This window comes from Cryptomeria japonica, chromosome 3 (genome assembly GCF_030272615.1).
Source record: "Cryptomeria japonica chromosome 3, Sugi_1.0, whole genome shotgun sequence".
Lineage (NCBI taxonomy): Eukaryota > Viridiplantae > Streptophyta > Pinopsida > Cupressales > Cupressaceae > Cryptomeria > Cryptomeria japonica.
In genome coordinates this window covers 683,896,394-683,915,701 of record NC_081407.1, presented here as the reverse complement: position 1 = coordinate 683,915,701, position 19,308 = coordinate 683,896,394, and the positions used below count along the sequence as shown (strand labels likewise).

The window sequence follows — 19,308 nt, the reverse complement described above, 5'->3', positions numbered from 1 at the left end:
AATAGGAAAAACTTTCTAAAAATACACGCTTCGGGGATCGTGCTCAAAATGCAAAAAACGAAACTTCCTAAAAAATAGGAAAAAGCAAAAAAAAGCAAAACTTTACAAAAATAGAAAGTTGTCAAAATTAGCTCAAATCAATTGCGATCTTCGTCTTTTGGGCTTTCTAGACACAATGACGACGCCTAGACTTTGTTCTAACCATGGCTTGCACACACTGACTCATAATGTTCAAAACTCAGGCCATTCAAAACTAACAATCTTGGCAATACTAATGCCAGAAGGTCACAAGGCTCCAACAAAAACCCAAGAAAGCAAGAAAAAAGGAGGGTCCCCATTTGCAATGGGGCGATGTGTGAAAAAGGTCACAACAAGAGCATACTCAGAAAGTTTTATAAAATTATTAATACTGCAGGATAGTTTTCCATCCATATCTAGTATTAATTGACAGCAAGCTCAACTGATAATAATTTCACAATTAACAGATTTTGATCACCAACGAGGAATTGAAACTAGCCAAATAGATTTTATAAATCCCAAAACAAGAAAATTCAATTTGATCTGTAGAATACCATCCAAACCAATCTTTACACAAATTGTAATCATAATCTTTTTTATATCAAACCCTACAAAGCAGCACTGCCATCTATAGAGAAATCATGTATCATAATGCCGATATATCACTTCAAGATAAATTAAACCTTAACAATGTAAAGGAATCCTGAAATTCAATAGAGCATAAAAATTTTAAATATAAAAATGACTCTCTCTTATGCAAAATAATCATACTAGAACTTTTTTTTGGCTTGGCTTCGGGTTACTGTTTTTGCCAATCGATACAGAATTTTTTGGCTGGGACTGTAATTTTGAACTTGTATGGGATGGCTGCCTGTGATAGTGGTTTGGGTGGGCAGTTTTTGATGGATTTTGGATGGTTTGGCATAGTGGTTTACTCCTGATGATGTACTTTCCTTTCCATTATTAATAAAATCTATCATTATCGATCAAAATAAAATCATACTACAACTTCTAAATTATAATGGTTAGCTAACTAAAGCAAAATGTTGACTAAAACTAACCATCTAACATTTGATAAACCAAAAAGATTGATAGAAACGGACACAATATATCCTTGGACTTACTAAAGAAAAAAGATTATTAAAACTTCCTAACTCTAATATTGGACCAACTTTAGCAATATATTATTTATTCTTAGCTCCCAATTTTGAACATACTTAAGCACAAATCTTTCAATTCTAATTATGAGTCCACTTTATTCCACATTTTCCAAGAGTCATAGCAACACTTGGATAGCTGAACTAAAACAATGGATGCATATGATGGGATGGTTGTTGAGATGATGCAACTCTATAAATAAATTGAAGCAATGTAGCATGATCATTATGAACAATAAAGTTCATATGTTACGTGTGATCAAGAAAAGAGGGTAGCTTCCTCATTTTTGTCCTTAAGGTTCATATGCATATATTTTATGTTGGGTAAGCCATTAAAAAGAGCCTACATATCAAGGTAATAATTATTCACATAAAAAACACTAAACTGCATAAATATCCAAACTTTTTCATTTTATAAAGCTTGCAACTATACTCTTCAAAACTAAGTTATCTAATCCTCAATCCAAAAAATCAAATAGACTATAACACAGTCACCATGTAGAGATAACAGCGTATAGCAAGTTTATAAGAAAAATTAATTGTCATCTTATAGACAAAGTCAGAATGCAGCTGAAGGAATATATGTGCCAAGAAGGTGACTACAAAAGAATTTAGATGACTATTTATCATTATGCATTGAAATATTTACAAAAAAAATTAAAATTACTAATCCTGTTAGATATGAACTTGCAATCACATAACCAGATTGCTGTAAAGAACCACAGGATAAAACCCTTACCAGCGAAGCAATGCTGCATTGGCATCTTTTGTATTTTTAGCATCTAACACGAAGGCGGGACCTAAAAGCTTGTTCATCCTTTTAATTATACGATAATAGTAGTGTCGAACCTAAACATTAAAACAAAGAAAAGTCAATATCATAGAATATTTCTGATGCACATCAATGCACCCATTGCAGACACGTATCAATCGGAAGCAAAATTTAAAAATCACACTTCCATTAAAAACACTTGAAATAAAAGGATGAAAAACAAGCTGATGTTAGACAATAGAATCTCAAGCTCCATCAATTAGATGTAGTCACAGATTCATTTCATCAAGCAGAAGCATAATCCTAAGATAATAAGAATAAGTCCAATACCGTAGCTTCACTCCAGTGCCACTGCATTAACCCTACCAGTAATGTGCTAGGCTTCAACCAATGATATTAGCAGTTTACTTCAGCAAAACTTGTTATCTAAATAAGTGAACGATGGACTACTAATTGTCATCAATAACCAAAGGAAGCAATCAAACTATGAGTGCTTAATGTAAGAAATGGTCAAATATTTAAAAGCCATCCCTCTCTAAGACTAAGCCCTAAATCAGATCAATCAAAAAATATCATAATATCTTTATTTATTTATTTTGTATGTGTATGTCAAGTGTTGTATGTGTCTTGAGCTCAAGGATAGTGTCATCAGATTCAACTTTTAAGGTCATTGAGATTTTAAAAGTTCACAAGATATCTTCATTTATGCCAATGACCTAAATGTTAGGACTAGGGGACTATTTGTTGTTGTACGCCTTGCAAGTCCTAGGCCCAGTTGCAATTATTTAATATTAGTAATATCGTAAATAATATGCCCACATGGAATAGGGCATCCTGCTTGGGTGGAATCTTGAGATTCCATTGTTGCCACTCCGCCATATGTCATTGGTCCCATGACTGTTGTAAGAAGCCGATGACTAGGGGTTTACCAGGTGGACTATGACTTGCATCTTTGACCAATTCTTTATAGTGTGTAAGAGGTGTATAAGTGATAGTTACTACATCTACACAGTGCAACTAGGAGTTACTTTGACTCTTGGGAGTCAAACCGGTCAATTAAGAATTCCATTCTATTTGTGGAGGAAGTACATTGGACATGTTCCAATACCATTATTGGTTTCCTACGTCTTCCTAGCTATATATACATGGCTTGTAATGGAGATAGTACACTCAGTTTTATGCAAGGTTATGCTGCCAGAAATCCTCCAAGTTCAGAACTTGAGTGTAGATCTGCTGTGAAGCTTGAAGCTTGATACTGTATTAGATTGGATTAGCTGCCTAATAGACCTGATGAAGAAGCTACAAAATCATACACATTATTCATATTTTCGATGTTCACTACAATTAAACTAAAGGAACAATGCGAAGTGCCGCAAAAGCTGTGTAACTCTCAGGCTCTCCCTTAACACTATGACTGATGTTTGGAAAAGCTAACCTAGGTAGCCTCCCGTAAAGGCCAAATTGCCATTATTAAGTTTTCCTTTTTTCCTCCTCTCCCTCTACTTAGTCACCTTGTGGTCTCATAAGGAAATCCAAGCTCTCCAAACACTTTGAGTGTTTGTTCAAGGGAATATAAAATTTCAGGCCAAGTATCCTAGTCTCTCAAAGACTTAACATAAAAAACGATACAAATATAATTTTAAAAAGCCTTAAACATTGTATTTGCTTTGGAGTTTCACAATCCGATAGAAGCACCAAGAATTCAAGCATAGGTAAGGGAGAGGTTACTACTCAGAGGAAAGCAGAAATTCAAAGGAAACATTGAAAGAGGGTATGCACAACAAAATAACAAAGCTCTCACTTTATCTTCAAAATGAAATATTAGAAAAAATGAAATAAGAAGAGCATGACTCAATTAATTCAAAAATTAAAAATTGTCCTTTCCATGAGAAGAAGAACCTCTAAAAAGATATCAACACATCTAAGCAATTGCTGTCTACCCTAACAGTCTATACTCTTGCAAAACATATGCCAATTAGAGTAACAGTTTTTAGCTAACCACCTAAATACTAGTTAAGGACTCGCTACTCTTCCCATTTCCCAAGCTAGCAACCTTTCCAATCCATCCTTTCGTAGGTTCCTGCCTATTGTTTACTAGGACTCGTATCTTACCTAATCAACCTGATATTTTGTAGGTTTCCTTAGAGCAATCTTTTCAGCAATCCATACAATCAAGTTCTAGACAATCTAATATTTCTTGTCTTTCTGACAAGTCATTGAAAGGTAGTGTGTAAGGATTACTCGTCAAGTTTTCTTTGCATACAGAGCCCCAGTGAACATAAGCTTAAGGTTTCATCAGAAATCAATAATCTAAAACGCAATGAACATCTTGTTGAGAAAATCAATATATTGTTAGTTAGCTTGATCGTCAGTTTGGTAGGGATGCAGCCTCTATGTCATAATTTCTTCCACTTTTTTATAGGATTGAATCTTTCTCTAAAAATGGTCTTGGGTGAAAAAAAAAAAATGACACCTAGATGGCTCACAGAAAGTTATCATCATGTAAGGACCCTATTCTTTCATGTGTACTTCAGCAAACATAGTTTTCTAGGCCTCTTTAAAGTTTGTCAGGAAAGATAAGATTCAATTAGTTAGCCAAGCATTTAATTTTCCTGCATTGTATATACCAACAAAGTTTTGAATGCTACTTTTTGTATCCAACATGAAGGTGACTTAATGAATAGGGGCAGTACTGAGAGCCCTTAATTTTATCCCAATAATTCGTGGATATGTTTATCATGTTTGTAGTTAGATTTTGCTGAAATTTGTGCTGACTTGATGGTTGATCTTAGTCTTATTATGCCAACAGGCTTTCAAGATCTGATAGTTGTATTTAATTACAATCTCTTGTTTGTAGTATTGCAACATGCAATATTGACCATAACAAGAAGAAATATGGTTTTGACATTCTATTAGATTATGTTATCTTTGCAAAACTCCACAAGGATGATGTTTATTCTTAAGGTGCTCACTATAAGAAAAGATTTGCAATACAAATCAAGCATTCATCAAGGTGGGAGTACCCGCATGCAGATGAAATGCTCACAGACTAAGAAAACAATAGGCTTGACCTCACTTCCAGACTTAAAACAGAATAACTGAGGAATTGTGAACTTAAATTTTAATAAGTTAAATGTGTTGTCACTTTCAGTGCTAGCAGATGCAAAGATGTGATGTCCCCTAATTAGTTATACTTTTAAATTAACCCAAATTTACCCAAATCTAAAATAGGTAATTAAGTTTATGGGAGTACCTTTGTATACTGTTTTCCTGCAACACAAAATTAGAGAACATATATGAAATAATACTTATAAACTGAAACATATACTAATGAAGTTGATTGAGTGATGTAAATTTCAATGTATTAATTACCATTAGTATTAGATTTATTAGATAAAATCAGATTGTTATATTTGTTAGATACAGTCAGATTTGTTAGATAAAATCAGATTGTGGGTTAGTAGCTTTTCTTAATTATCCAATTCCTTATTACACTAGGGTAGGCTAGTTGGATAGGGTGTCCAAGAGATCCTCCATCCTAGGCCCAAGGGCAGATGCTACATCCCCCTTGGCTCCATATGGCAGGTGTTAAGCATCCATCATGGAGTGGCATACCCAGTGAGGTATCCTATCGCCGTTCCCCCTCATCACAACTATCTTCCCTCTTAAGCCTAAGAGCAGATGCTTCATCCCTCTTGGCTCCATGTGGCAGGTGTTAGGCATCCACTATGGAGTGGCGTACTTAAAAGAGAGTCCCTCATTTCTACTGAATCATTCATTATTCAATTAATCCCATTATGATAATCAATTATAACTGACATAATTATTACATTATATTACATCACATTAGTGCCTTGTGTTGGGTTATCATCAATGTTTTCTGTTAGTATTACTTGTATCAATATTAACCATTTATTGTCATTATTCCATTACAATCCATTTATTATTCCTTATATAATAATTTGTGTAAAGTGAATCTGATTGTATTATGTATTCTTGGATCTATGCGCACATATATCTTTATATGTTATGTCTAACAATATTGTAATTTTAATGCTGTCTGAATATATATATGATTTGCCTTTCATCTTATTTTAATTGTAATAAATCTGTTTAAGAACATCCACCTTAATTTATACTCAGTGATGCACATAATTGGTCTTTAATACATATGTTATACTGGCTGATATAATTTTAATGTTAACTCAGAAAATCATATAAACACGTACCTGTTGGCTGTTACTGTACCGACTGCTCCTTCTTATCCTTCCTCCGCAGACTTATCAATACCTCTCGTGCTTCTCCTATTCCTTTATATCTTTTAATGTGAGGGAGAGGTCACACCTCTTCATAATGTATGCCCTTTGGCAAGAGACACACCCTTTCACCATTAGCACCCTTTGAAAGAGTGCAACTCTTCATCATTTCTGTCCTTGAAAGGGACGCAACCTTTCACAATCATATCTGCTCTTATTTAAATCAGATCTGCCCTTTCATTTTCAAAATCTTCCCCCTTCGAATGAGTTCTCTTCTCCCTTTTATACATCATATTTGGGAGAGTCGCAACTTATCGTTTCATGCCTTTTGACCATTCATTTTTTTTTTTAATAAGTAAATAGCTGCAGAGGGACAGCACCCTTGTATTAAATTATTAATCAAAATAGGAGAATACAAGGCATGGTTCAGTGAGAGCGGTCGGGGGAAAGAACCAAGAAGAAAACCCCCTACCCTAGCTCTATTCCTTATACAAAAAGAACCAGCAATGGAGGCTAGACAAGTACTAAACACCAGTGGACAATCGCTGGAGAAGATAACAGAACCGGCCAGAGGCTTTTAAACAAAAAATAATAACCAGAAAACAGAGAAACCGGAGAGAGGTGACACAACTGGAATCAATGGGAGTCTTCCGAGTCATCATCCACAGGAGCACGAACCGCATCCAGGATTATAGGGCATTCAATGTCACAGGTCGAGTGAGCTGTCGATTCAGCCTTCTCCCTAGGGAATCGGTAGTCATTAGGGAACAACTCCTCGCCAAGCCCAAATCTCCAATCATTGCCATCAACCAAATCTCCATTCTCTAGAATACCAAAACCTTTTGCACCCGCTAACCATTCATCTCGAAGATACTTTTCCCTCCATTCCGACATGAAGCCATTTTGAATGCCTACCGCCTTAAGCAGAAATTCAATATTCCTGGTAATGGCAGGCCAGGTTTCTTGAAGAGCATCAAAGTCCAGAGAGTTCACAATCACAAACGTTCTCACCTCCGCCCCGTTGCCCAAGGACATATAATAATTTTGGGGAAGAGGTATTCTCAAGTTGCCATCAATATTGTCCAACGAAGCATCAATTTCCCCCAGCAGGCAATGTTTAAACACCATTTGAGTTAAAAGCTTCGCTCTCTGCTTGCTAGTCCCCATGTATATCACCATTGCAAGGAAAAAGGCCGGGATATTGGCATTGGCTATGTACCTGTGATAAGCCATAAGGAATTCCTTCCCCAGTATCCTTTTAAGGCTATGAAGAATGAGAGGGTGTCGAGAGTAGAGGACCTCCTCCAAACATTTGTCAGTGATTTCGCCTAGGAAGGCCATCTGTCGACAAGTAGCTTCAAGGAGAATTGGGGATTCCATGGCAAGTCACCGAGTGAAGAATGCAAATGTTTGATGGGAAAATGAGGGCATTCCAGTGTTAAGGAGCGAGTCATCAAATCAGGGGATACGGGCGCCAAGCAAGTAGCTCATGCCTATTGAATACACACACGCGTGAAATAACAGTGTCCAATCAACTTCTGATCCAAAGTTCATCAACTTAATGTCAACTGTCTTTATCCATCAAGTAATTATATGCATATCCAGATAGGATCTGGTCGTAACTAGATATCAATTAAAGTACACATGTCCAATTGCCACGGGGCACAAACCGGCACAGACCAATAATGACGGCAGAGAGCCACGTCTCAGCGGCAAGAAGAAATCTTAACTGGTGAATAAATCAATCAGTCGATCAATCCACCGAAAGCCACTATCATTAGGTTAAGTAAAAAATATAGAGGCAAGCAGGGAGGCAATGCAATCGGTTTGCGCCCCAACCGGTAATTCAATCGAAGAAACTTTTCAACCGGAAGGAGAAATGGAGAACGCAACCAGCAAGTAACTCAACCGCTGAGCACCACCATCAGTGAGATAGTCAGGAGACCATATCAACCGGTGGAGGCAATACTACCAGTTAGCACCATCATCGGTAGGTTAATCGGAGAAACATATCAGCTGGAAGGAGAAGACAATCAGTTGAGACCACAACTAGCAAACTCAACCGGAAAGCACCATTACTTGGCAAGATAATCGGACATATTCACACATCGCCATTACCATTCTTTTGTATTTTAATTTTATTATTATTATCTTGTTGTGACGTATTCACACATCGCCCCATTGCAAATGGGGACCCCTACTTTTTGCTTTCTGGGGTTTGCTTTCTAGGTTTTTAGGGTTTGTCTGTTAGCCTTTGCATTTTGAGTGTCGTGAGGGGATCACTAGGATGGCAGGCTCTGCTTGAGCCAGGGGGAGTCAGCATGTGCTCCAAGTTAGGGTTTCTTTGAAAGTCTCCCTTAGGCCTAGTCTTGCTCTTGTTGCTAATTGTGTCTTGTTTGAGTTTTAGGAGGTCAATGAAGCTTGGTGAGTGAATATCATCCTTAAAGGTCTGAGTTAGGTCAAATTGGTGAGTGATGAAGTGGAATGTCATCCTGATCTTCAAATGTCTTGAAATTTGGCTAAGTCTGGAATGTCATCCTGATCTTGAAATTTGACTAAGTCTGGAAAATTGAAGAATCCTCCAAAAACTAGATTTTGCATTATAACTCCTGGAGGTCCGAAACCACTCTCAAACATCCTAATAGTATATATGGAATACAACTTAAAGTATAAGTGACATTTTCTTATACTTAAATGTTATATTCCATATATGAATCCTGACGGAGAGACCAAGATGTCAAATTTCACTCCTGACCCTTCCAAAGGGTCCAAAGCAAATTTCAATTTCTCTCCTAACCCTTCCAAGGGGTCCAGAGCGAAATTCTCCAGAAGACATTCTACTTTGACCCAAACTTACAACTAATTCATTCCTAGGCATTGTTGAGGACAAAACACTTGTTTGGATGAAGAAATGTGAGAAATGAAGTCAAGATTTGAGCCTAAATAGGAATTTCGCTCCTGACCCTTCCAAAGGGTCCAGAGCGAAATTCACATAACCTTCATCATCTTCCTTGTGATGGCCAAGTTTTGGACTTCTTAGGCATGATTGGAGTGACCTTGAGGTGTTCTAGCCTTTGAAAGGAGGTTTGATGCAATGAAATGGTGAAAATCAACCTAGAATGGAAATTTCGCTCTTGACCCTTCCAAAGGGTCTAGAGCGAAATTCCCTATAGGTCCTGTCCTTGGCCTAGGTCCAGAGTGAAATTCTTAGAAGACACCCACTTCTTCCTTGACTAGACCACGATCTTAGTTTCTCAGGCATATTGAGAAGGTTTTGACATGTTCTTGCCTTAGGAAGTGAAAGAAAGCATCAAAATGTGAAGATTTTATCCAAGATCATGAATTTCGCTCCTGACCCTTCCAAAGGGTCCAAGGCGAAATTCTTGCAAACACCTATTTTTCCCTTAGAGGAGGTCAAGTCCTTGGTCTTTATGGTGTGGATGGAAGTGAGATAACATGTCTTTGCCTTTTGATGTGGTTTGGAGTTGGAGAGATGAAGAATCAAGCCTAGAACATGATTTTCACTCATGACCCTTCCAAAGGGTCCAGAGCGAAAATCTCCATGGACCTCATTTTCTTCCTTGTTTGGCCAAGTTCTTAGTGTCCAAGGCATGTTGGAAGAAAGATGGACATGTTCTGGCCTTGGGGAATGATTGAAAGCAATAAAAGGTGGAGATTTTGTCCTAGAGGGGGAAATTCGCTCCTAACCCTTCCAAAGGGTCCAAGGCAAAATTTCACAAAACCACTCTTTTCTCTCAAATTTATGCTAAGTCAAGTGTGGGCCAAGGTAAATTAAGATGGGAGATGTCTTTAGGCATGACTTTGACTTGTTGGTGATCTTCAAACTTGAAGGAATTGAGCAAAAACTAGAAATTCGCTCCTGACCCTTCCAAAGGGTCCATAGCGAAATTCTTAAAATCATCTATTTTCCCTTCAAAGCAAGTCAAGTCTTTGGTTTTTATGGCTTGGATGGGTGTGAAGTGGCGTGACCTTGCCTTCGAAGATGAATTGAAGTGAGACGAATGAAGGAATAAGCTCAAAATAAGAAATTCGCTCCTAACCCTTCCAAAGGGTCCAGAGCGAAATTCCTTAAAACACCCTTTTCCTTTCATTTTTATGCCAAGCTAAGCCTATACCAAGGTGGGAGAAGGTGAGGGATGCCCCTAGGATTGCCCTTGAATGGATTGTTGCCTCCAAAAATGAAGATTCTAAGCTTGGACAAGGATTTCGCTCTTGACCCTTCCAAAGAGTCCAGGGCGAAATCCCTTATAGGTCCTGTCCCTGGCCATGTTTTTTAGCGAAATTCTCCTTTTAGCCATTTTGAGAGATAGATCCAGAGGTGAGAAGCAAGTTAGAATAAAGTGAGAGGAATGGAGTTGAGTGAGGGAAAACAAGCAAAACATGAATTTCGCTCCTGACCCTTTCAAAGGCTCCAGAGCAAAATTCTTCAAATCCACCATTTTCTCCTTGGGTGAAGCCAAAACATTGATTCTTGTGGCATGGTTGAAGGTGGAGTGAGGTATTCTTGCCTTGCAAGATGAATTGAGGTAAATAAGTGTAAGATCAAGCATAAAACTAGAAATTCGCTCTTGACCCTTCCAAAGAGTCAAGGTGAAATTCACAAAAATGTCCTTTTCCTTCCAAATTTGTGCTAGGCCAAGACAGTGATCAAGGTAGATTGGGCTTAAAGATTGCCACAAGCATGCCTTAGAGGGGATTGTGAGTGAAAGAAGTGAGTATTTTCAGCTAAGGGAAGAAATTTGCTCCTGACACTTCCTAAGGGTCCAAGGCGAAATTCTCAATTTTACCTAACTTGCTCATGATGAAGGTCAAGACATGGATTCCTAGGCTTTGGACAAGAGAAAGATAGCATATGCTTGTCTTGGAGGCATTTTGAACCAATAAAATGATGGAATTTGAGCTTAAACGAGAATTTTGCTCCTAACCCTTCCAGAGGGTCCAAGGCGAAATTTTATGGGGCTTGTCCCTGGGAAGGATTTCAAGCGAATTTCATTTGATAACTCTTATTGATGATTTAAGGTAGAAAATGATGAATTTATTATGTATCCTTAATCATCTTTTGGTTTATTTTGCAGATAGAAGAAGACCAGGCCAGGGCAAGGACGACCTCTTCTAGTCCATCGTCATCAAGGACGTTCCACATACAGAAAGGAAGGACTCAAGATGCTTTGAAGCGTTGGAAGACTAGGGGTGTTCAGGGAGTTCAAGTTAGCCTCAAGACCTCATTCTACTACAAGATGACAAAGAAAGGCTTTGCCAGCACTTCAAGGCGAGATATGCTACTGGAGAAGGAAGACTTGACAATGAGGAAGCCTAGTCAAGCAAAGGAGGTACATCATTCATCAAATTAAGACAAAAAAGAGATCAACCAAGTCACAAGCGTTAGACAAGGTGGCATCCCAGTCATCATTCCTCCGGTGGGATTGGTCCACCTCAGCATGACCAGATTCAATGTACCTAATTTATTGGAGGCGGCACAAACTTCGATGTACCTACCCTTGCTTCCTATTGGTCCTCGCTCCGGGAATGTAATTTCCTAATTGGCTAAGGAAGTTTGTTGTAACAAATCCTAATTAGGGTTTCTATCTTGTAATCCTAGCCATTGATTCTAAGCCAATCAAAGCCGTCTGTTTGTAAAGGGTTCTCTATATAAAGCCCTGGCTCCTCATTTGTAAAGGTTAATAGTTAATAGTGGGTGAATAGTTAGAAATAGTGAATAGCCAGCTGATAGAATAGCAATTAGAGTAGATGAGGAGGACAAGGCAAGAAATTGTTGCCATTGATTGTAAATAAACTCCATTTTCATTGAAGTTATGGTGAAGTGTGTTGTTTCTTTGCAATATGCATGGTCTCTTGTTGAATCTTCATTTTAGATGATAGATAATTAAATTGAATGAAAGAAGTTATTGAATGCACTCGCATGGAATCCACCTAGTCCAAACCACTAGCCTTTTGCTGACTGTAAGAGCGCCTTGCGTGGTCAACTGGCATAGAACAAGCTTAATCCCGAGTCATAACACCTCTATTGTTCACGCATTATCTCGAATGGTGATTAGTAATCGATGGTGTACGATTTGGACATATTTGAAACATCCCATAGAAGATCGCACTGAGTTGGTGTTGAATTGTTCACCCTGATGGTGAGACCCAGCCCAGTAGGACTCCACCTAGTCATTCATCCATCTTCTCGCATTCTAGGTCTTAGAGTAGACTTCCTAAACCCTGTATCTTTTGCCATTTCTTTATCTTCCAGTTAGTAAATTGGACTTGTGATTCCAGCAAATCAGACGCTCGGGTCATCAAGTGTAAGTCCCCTTGTGATTCCAGCAAAATCACATCATACCACGAGAAGCTTATCCACACATAGAGAACCTACATATCAGAACCTTGGAGTTACTCCGACTGATCCTTCGGCGAGATCTTCAGCAGTCAGGAAACTTTGTTCAAGAGAGGATAAGGTACCTTTAGGTATTTTATTCTATGTTTGGTCGTGTACAAAAGACACATCAACATATCTATCATTAAATTCTATTATCAGAGTTGGGACATCACAAAAGACTGGTAGCTAAAAGAAGAATCTAAATTTAGTTATAATTTTGATATAATTTCCTTAATGCATACAATCACTATATAAGGAACTCAAAAATCAGACTGAAGCTAACATTAACCTAATTTTGTAACTTAGTGGTGTTGTATTTGATAATACTAACATTCTGAGGTGTACCAGGGCTCAAGTACAAACCTACTTTGTAGCTTGCAGTAGGACAGCAAACCAGACAGCAATTTGGAACAATTACACAACATATAGACTCACAATGTTTAGTGGACCTAGTTTGATCGTATTTAGTAGGCAATTCATTGGAAAAAAATTTATAGGAGGATGTTTTTGAATGGATTTGGAATTTAAATTTTCTAGGGTTAAAAAAAAAGATTGAAACAATTCAAATATTCAACTTACTTATCTATTTCAATCATATATTAATAGCATTCAATTCCATATGAATATAATTTCCAGGCATGCACTTTGAATATTCTTTCAATTCACAAAATAAACTAATGTATCATGAAAACAAATCATGAATTAAACTACTCATTTATAAATCTCATATGAAAGTGAATAATCTGATTAATTTATAAACATCATCATAACCATGATCAAAGTTGACCCACACATGTCATATACATCATGAAAACAAGATCAAACGTTGAAATCAAAGGTGCAACACATACAAATAAACCCTAACTTAAAATGTCCAATGGTGATATCAAAGATAGTCATGAAAGTAGCATAAATGTCTGTCACTGAAGGGTGGGTCTCACACTGTCAGTGCCCAAGTGTTACTAGATACCCACCAAAGCTGTGCATTTCTTTGCTTGCCAATTGTACCGTACAAAAAATTTACAAAATAAAATTACAAACAGTATTCTCAATGTACTTTTATATTATCAAAAAATTAAAAATTAATTAGTATTGGAATAGGATTTCCATTGCCTGTGACATTATTTCCAATTGACCTTAAAGCCCAGTAACTCTACACTTGAAAATTTGAAATCACACAACATTTACCACTTCTTGATCAAAAATGAGAAAGAATACATTACCCTTAGCAAGAAATAGCAAAACATGAAATCTATAATTTGTATCCCAAAGCATCTTTCTTGACCTCTAAGCAGAAAGATGATATCAAAACTCATACTTAAGTAAGCTAAAAAGCATACCTGATCCTTGTTCTTACTCTGTACTCGACTGGTAATTTTATCAAAGTTCTGTTGACAGCAATTTCAATTCTTAAGCATACAATTCATTGATATGAAATATCAGAGAAAAGGAAAGCAAGCAACTATTGGGAACACTTGTCATTCTACAACATACTTTTCCAACTTGTCGTAATGCAATAAAGAAGTTTGCCTCTTCTTCATGAGTCCAAGCAGCCCATTGTCGAGTGGTTTTCTTGCCTGTAACGACAAAGCTGACAATCATTTATGTGTCTTTTTGTCAAAAAAACTAATAAAAATAGACAAATGTTTCCATTTTTTAGTATAAATGTAGAAAACTTACAAAGGAAATTTAATTTATAACATTATTAGCAATAAAATAATCCTATGGCACAATTTATGTGTGTAAAGTATATTTCCTAGTCCTTGTCACATTTAAATATTTCTGTTTAGAGAGTTACATTTATTAAAAAAAATATCTTTTTAAGACAAAATGCTGCAGGTACGGCTGAAGGAGTGGGAATGGTATTGGTGTGTCCCTATAGAATAGGCATATGAACACTGCAACATTCAATATGCCTTTCTCTGAGCTAAAGTATGCGGGTCAAAAGCAACAAACCCCAAACTCAAAAGATCATTGGAAGGGAAATTTGCACAACTTGCCCTAGCTGTATGTACCAAAACAGAGAAAGCTAGTGGCAAAATCTGCAGAATCATAGAGGTGATTGGATTTTGGCCTCAAATTTGTCAACTTTGAAATAGTTCTGGAGATCACATACAGTTGAATTTATTTAAGATGGCCTTTGGAATAATTATAGAGTTTGAATGTTGCAATCAATGACAAACACTACCACTAACATGAAATTGGAGAAGATAAAGAAATTTAATAAGTTGTGTAATACAGGAGGTGACATGGCACTATAGCTCATTGCTATAGTGGAAAACCCGCTTCACTTTACTGTTCATGTTGGTCAAAAAGATGGGTATTAACATCACTGGTATCAAATGCCCGTGATAACAATTGCTTGAAAGAGATTTACGTTCTTCTGTAATAACCATAGTTACCATGCAACGGGTACTGAGACTGGTACAGGAGACAGGGATGGGTACCACTTACCAGTACACAATTTTTAAAAAATGGATGGACAAAAATATTTAAAACCACAATCACCTAGAGATGACAAAGAAACTAGGAGGAGAATCCAACTAATTTTTAAAACAAATTTGTAAATTATTATTCAAAGCATTTCAGTTACAATAGTTTGCTTTGTAATTTAAAAAATCTATGCTTATAAAATTTATATCTTCATTAAAGAATTGAATTCCTAGAAATCTTAAATCGTAAAGAGTTTGTGTTCATTTGCTGTGATTATGTTATGTACTTAAAGTCCGGGAATTTTTACTTATACTAAATCCTCCCAGAGGTTTTATTTGTGATTCACATCCTTTCCACTTCTTGGATATAGATATTCTTTAATGTGTTACAATATCATAGAGCTTGTGTTTTCATTCAGAATATTCATGTAATGTACTTCGGGTAGGGGAATTTATATTTAGAGCATTTAATTCCAAAGGATTTCTTCTGTAATTTTAAGATGCTCATAATTCTAAAGATTGCATTGTCATTAAAAGTATTCAGGTGTATAGGGCCTTCAAACAGTAAAGTGTTTGTGTTTTCCATCAGTGTGTTTAGATAAATTATTTCAAGTATTTGTATTATTATCAAAAGCAATAATAAATCAAAGAATCTTCTTTCTACTTAACAGCATTTACACTTCTAGAATTTGCAATTTATTCAAAATATTTAAACTCCTGGGACCTTCAAATCTTGAAGTGCTTTCATTCAGCATATTAAGATAATAGACTTGAGGTCTTTGGATTTTTATTTTCAAATCCAAATACCAAGAATTTTCATTCTTAATTGCAGTGTTTACACTTCTAGGGTCTACCCTTTTAGTCAAGGTACTCAGAATTGTGGAACTGTTATGTTATAAAGACTCTGTATTTTTGTTCAGCATGCATAGCCAGTAGATTTCAGGTGTGTGAATTTTTGCCATAACCATTTTAAATTCCAAGGGTTTACTTTCTCATTTACAATGTTCACACTTCTGGGATTTGCATTTTCATTATGCATTCAAATTTCTGGGACCTTCAAATTGCAAAGACTGTGTTTTCCTTAAGTATAATTAGATAATGTATTTCTGTTGCCTGAATTCTATATTAAACATTAAGTCCAAGTTATTCACATACTCACTGCATTTATGCTTCTAGGTTTTACATTAAATCAAATTAGTCAAAGTGCATTTTCTCTTAGGATTTTTATATTGCATATTTCCTAAGTTACTGGTTTGGGTTCGGGCTCAGGTTTGGGGACACAAACCCGGTTCGTGGGTTCGGGCAAAAAAATTTTTGCCCTTTCGGTTTGGATTGGGTTCATCCACATATATATATATATATGGATATATCGTGCATGGGCTCTATCGAGTGAATCCGAATGTCGATAGATCAGAGAAGGATGTTTGGTGTAATCCAGAGGAAGGTTGGGATAAAATTAATTTTGATGGGGCTTCGAAGGGGAACCCCGGGCCTTCGGGGAATGGTTTCGTGGCACGGGATTGGAGAGGGAATGTTTTGGCTATTGGAGCTCAGCGAATTGATGATGGGACGAACAACGTAGCGGAGGCATTGGCGTCATTAAACGCAATCCATTTTGGCAAGAGACTGGGTATTTCCAAAATGTACTTGGAAGTGGATTCATTAATCATTGTGAATGCTATTATTTCAGGCATATCTCAGGCGTGGCATTTACAAAAGGTGGTTTCTACTATTAGAAGTGAGTTGGCATCGGTACGATGCTATCATATCAGCCATGTAAGGCGCTCAGCGAATGACGTGGCGGACACCCTGTCAAAATGGGCAATTAGTTTTGAACTGATCGGGGAAGTACAATTTGAAGATTTTTGTAACATTCCCTTTGATGATTAATTGAGATGGCACTCGGTTCAATAATAACAGCATTAATGAGTAGTAAGGATAGCAATAGATTGATGTGACTTGGCATGTGGGAGTGGCAATAAATCGGCAGCCTATGCTCGGCCATGTCATTGTCAGAGTTCTTTGCAGCAAACTTGGGTGGTGGTGCCATGATGGAGGCAAACTACCCCCTAATCACTTTTAGACCCCAATCTGCTTTCTTTGGGTTGGTGACGCCGCAAAGAATGAAGCGGCTCTTCAAATTTGGGGATGGCGAGTTCATAAGGTTGATGGAGATGTTACGAGGGGAGGTGTTTTTGGATGCAAAGCACGGATACCGAACGAATATGGATATCATTACCATGGTGGTTCTTGGGGATTGGAATTGGGGGATCCTACGAGCAATGTGTTATGGGTAGTGCGGTCGATCATTGATGATGACTAGTTGGTGGGGTTAAACTCTATGCTCGAATGGGTAGTTCCTGGTGCGGGCTTTGATGTTAGCGAGGGTTTTGAGGATCCTGTGATGGTGGAATTGCATGAGCTCATCCCTTTTATGAGGTGGCCGACTAGTTTCAATCATGACGAACAACGTGTAGAGGCCCTCATAGCGTGGGATTCATTGAAGATTCGCCTTTGGCAGAGGGAGGCATTGGGAGTGTTGTTGTGTAGCTAGGGCCGACCTAGTGCACAAAATGCCAAGTGGCCTGTCGACCTTGGCATTTGGATATCTCAGTTGTATGAGTCTAATTTGGGGCAGGCCCTATTTGGGTGAGCCACTTGTGTAACTTGTGATTAAGTTAAATGTAACTTGCAACTAAGGGAGACTCATATGTAACTTGTAATATATAGGTCTGACCCTATCCTTAGCGCCAAAAGTATATGGCCGACTTGAGGTCTATTAGGAGGTATTGATTCATATATATGCAAGGTCATGATTGCATCAATAGACATGAATTCAATAACATGAAGGACATGTAGTGTGCTTGGGGGTGACGATAAGAGCTTATCGTCTATGGTTGGGAAGGCAACAAATTTGATGTTTGCCTATGGTTAACGAGCACTACCATAAAATCAACATGGTATCAGAGCGGGTTCCTTCTATAGAGCCTAACCACTTGAAGGTAGATCATGTGCTTTTGAGGGAGTTCAATTAAAGTAATTTGCAGACTGAGAAATCTAAGTGAAGGCAAAAGTCGATTACCGAGCCTATCAACTCAGACGTGAGCATCGCATATGCTCTGCGGCAAGTAATGATCGTTGAGGTGCCGATGATCGCCATAGATCTATCATTAGTGCTCAATGACAGATTCAGTCCAATGCCTTGGCATTGAAAGTCGCCAAGCCTGGCATCGAAATACTGATGGTAAGTGGAGTCGCTATGGACATCTTTGTCCGTTTTAACATTCTATATTCGAATTCTTCATTAGGGGAGGAGAACATGTTGTGGAGGATTCTCTCCGACGATCGTAACACTTTACTAGCAAATGAAAGTGACGAAGATCACTCGCTTCACGGCGCTCGTGGCTAGAGATATCAACAAGGTGGCAGCAAGCATTCTGAGGATTCAACAAAGCGACGCGAATCGGTACGCGTGCTATCGACTGCTCAATGTAATGGAAGGTTGAGATCGAGCAGCAACATAGTGGTGAGTTTTGATCACATTAAGTTGTACACAAATGTGAAATGTGTGCGTATGGAGACGAAAGCGAATGGAGGCACCTACGATCAGGAATGGAGGAGAAAGCCTCCGTGCAATAACGCCTTGCAACAGCTCTCACATCATCCGAGAAGCTTCGAGTGTCACATGAAGCATTCGTTTCGTTGAAGCCTGCATAGGCATAATTGGATGGGGTTTCGAATCCGATGATATTGCAACTGAAGGTCCAGTTATTCGAGTTCTTACTTATGTCGCTCTTGAAGATCATCTGACGTCTGTCCTAGGATGGGCACTGCAACTTAGCATTATGGCACACCCTGCTACAGGTGGACTTTTGTCACATTTATGTGGTTGGTTCATCACTTTGTTGTGGATGGCATTAAAGGCAGCTCTTCAGATGACGCTTAAGCTATGCACAGAGCAGATATTGTGGACAGATGATGAGTGATGGCGAGGGCCAAAGGCCACGCAGCCATCAGATCATCACTAGGTGCTTCGGTGTGATCAATCAGAGTGAATGGAAATTCCATTGCTAAGCAAAATTATAAAAGATAAGTACTCTTTATGTTTGAATAATGTTCATGAATTTTTCATTAAGTCATGCTACATCATTGAATAGTGAATCATGTATTGACATTTCCCTTGACTATCATTATCTTTCTCTGAAATGCTTCCAAGACGAATCAGAGATTGCATTCAAGGAAGGAAGATTGCTTGCATTTCTGCATAGAGGAA

At 37.8% G+C, this 19,308-nt stretch overlaps 1 protein-coding gene across 1 annotated transcript in view; it reads right to left on the bottom strand.

The window, feature by feature from the left end:
• The window catches only part of LOC131051123 (TSL-kinase interacting protein 1), a 60,300-nt gene that overhangs the window by 32,144 nt on the left and 8,848 nt on the right, over positions 1-19,308 (bottom strand). The window contains exons 2-4 of the mRNA XM_057985496.2: positions 14,098-14,180; positions 13,944-13,991; positions 1,915-2,024 (exon numbers count right to left, since the gene is read on the bottom strand). Coding sequence (XP_057841479.2) covers positions 1,915-2,024; positions 13,944-13,991; positions 14,098-14,180 — 241 coding nt within the window. The remainder of the gene's footprint in view (positions 1-1,914; positions 2,025-13,943; positions 13,992-14,097; positions 14,181-19,308) is intronic.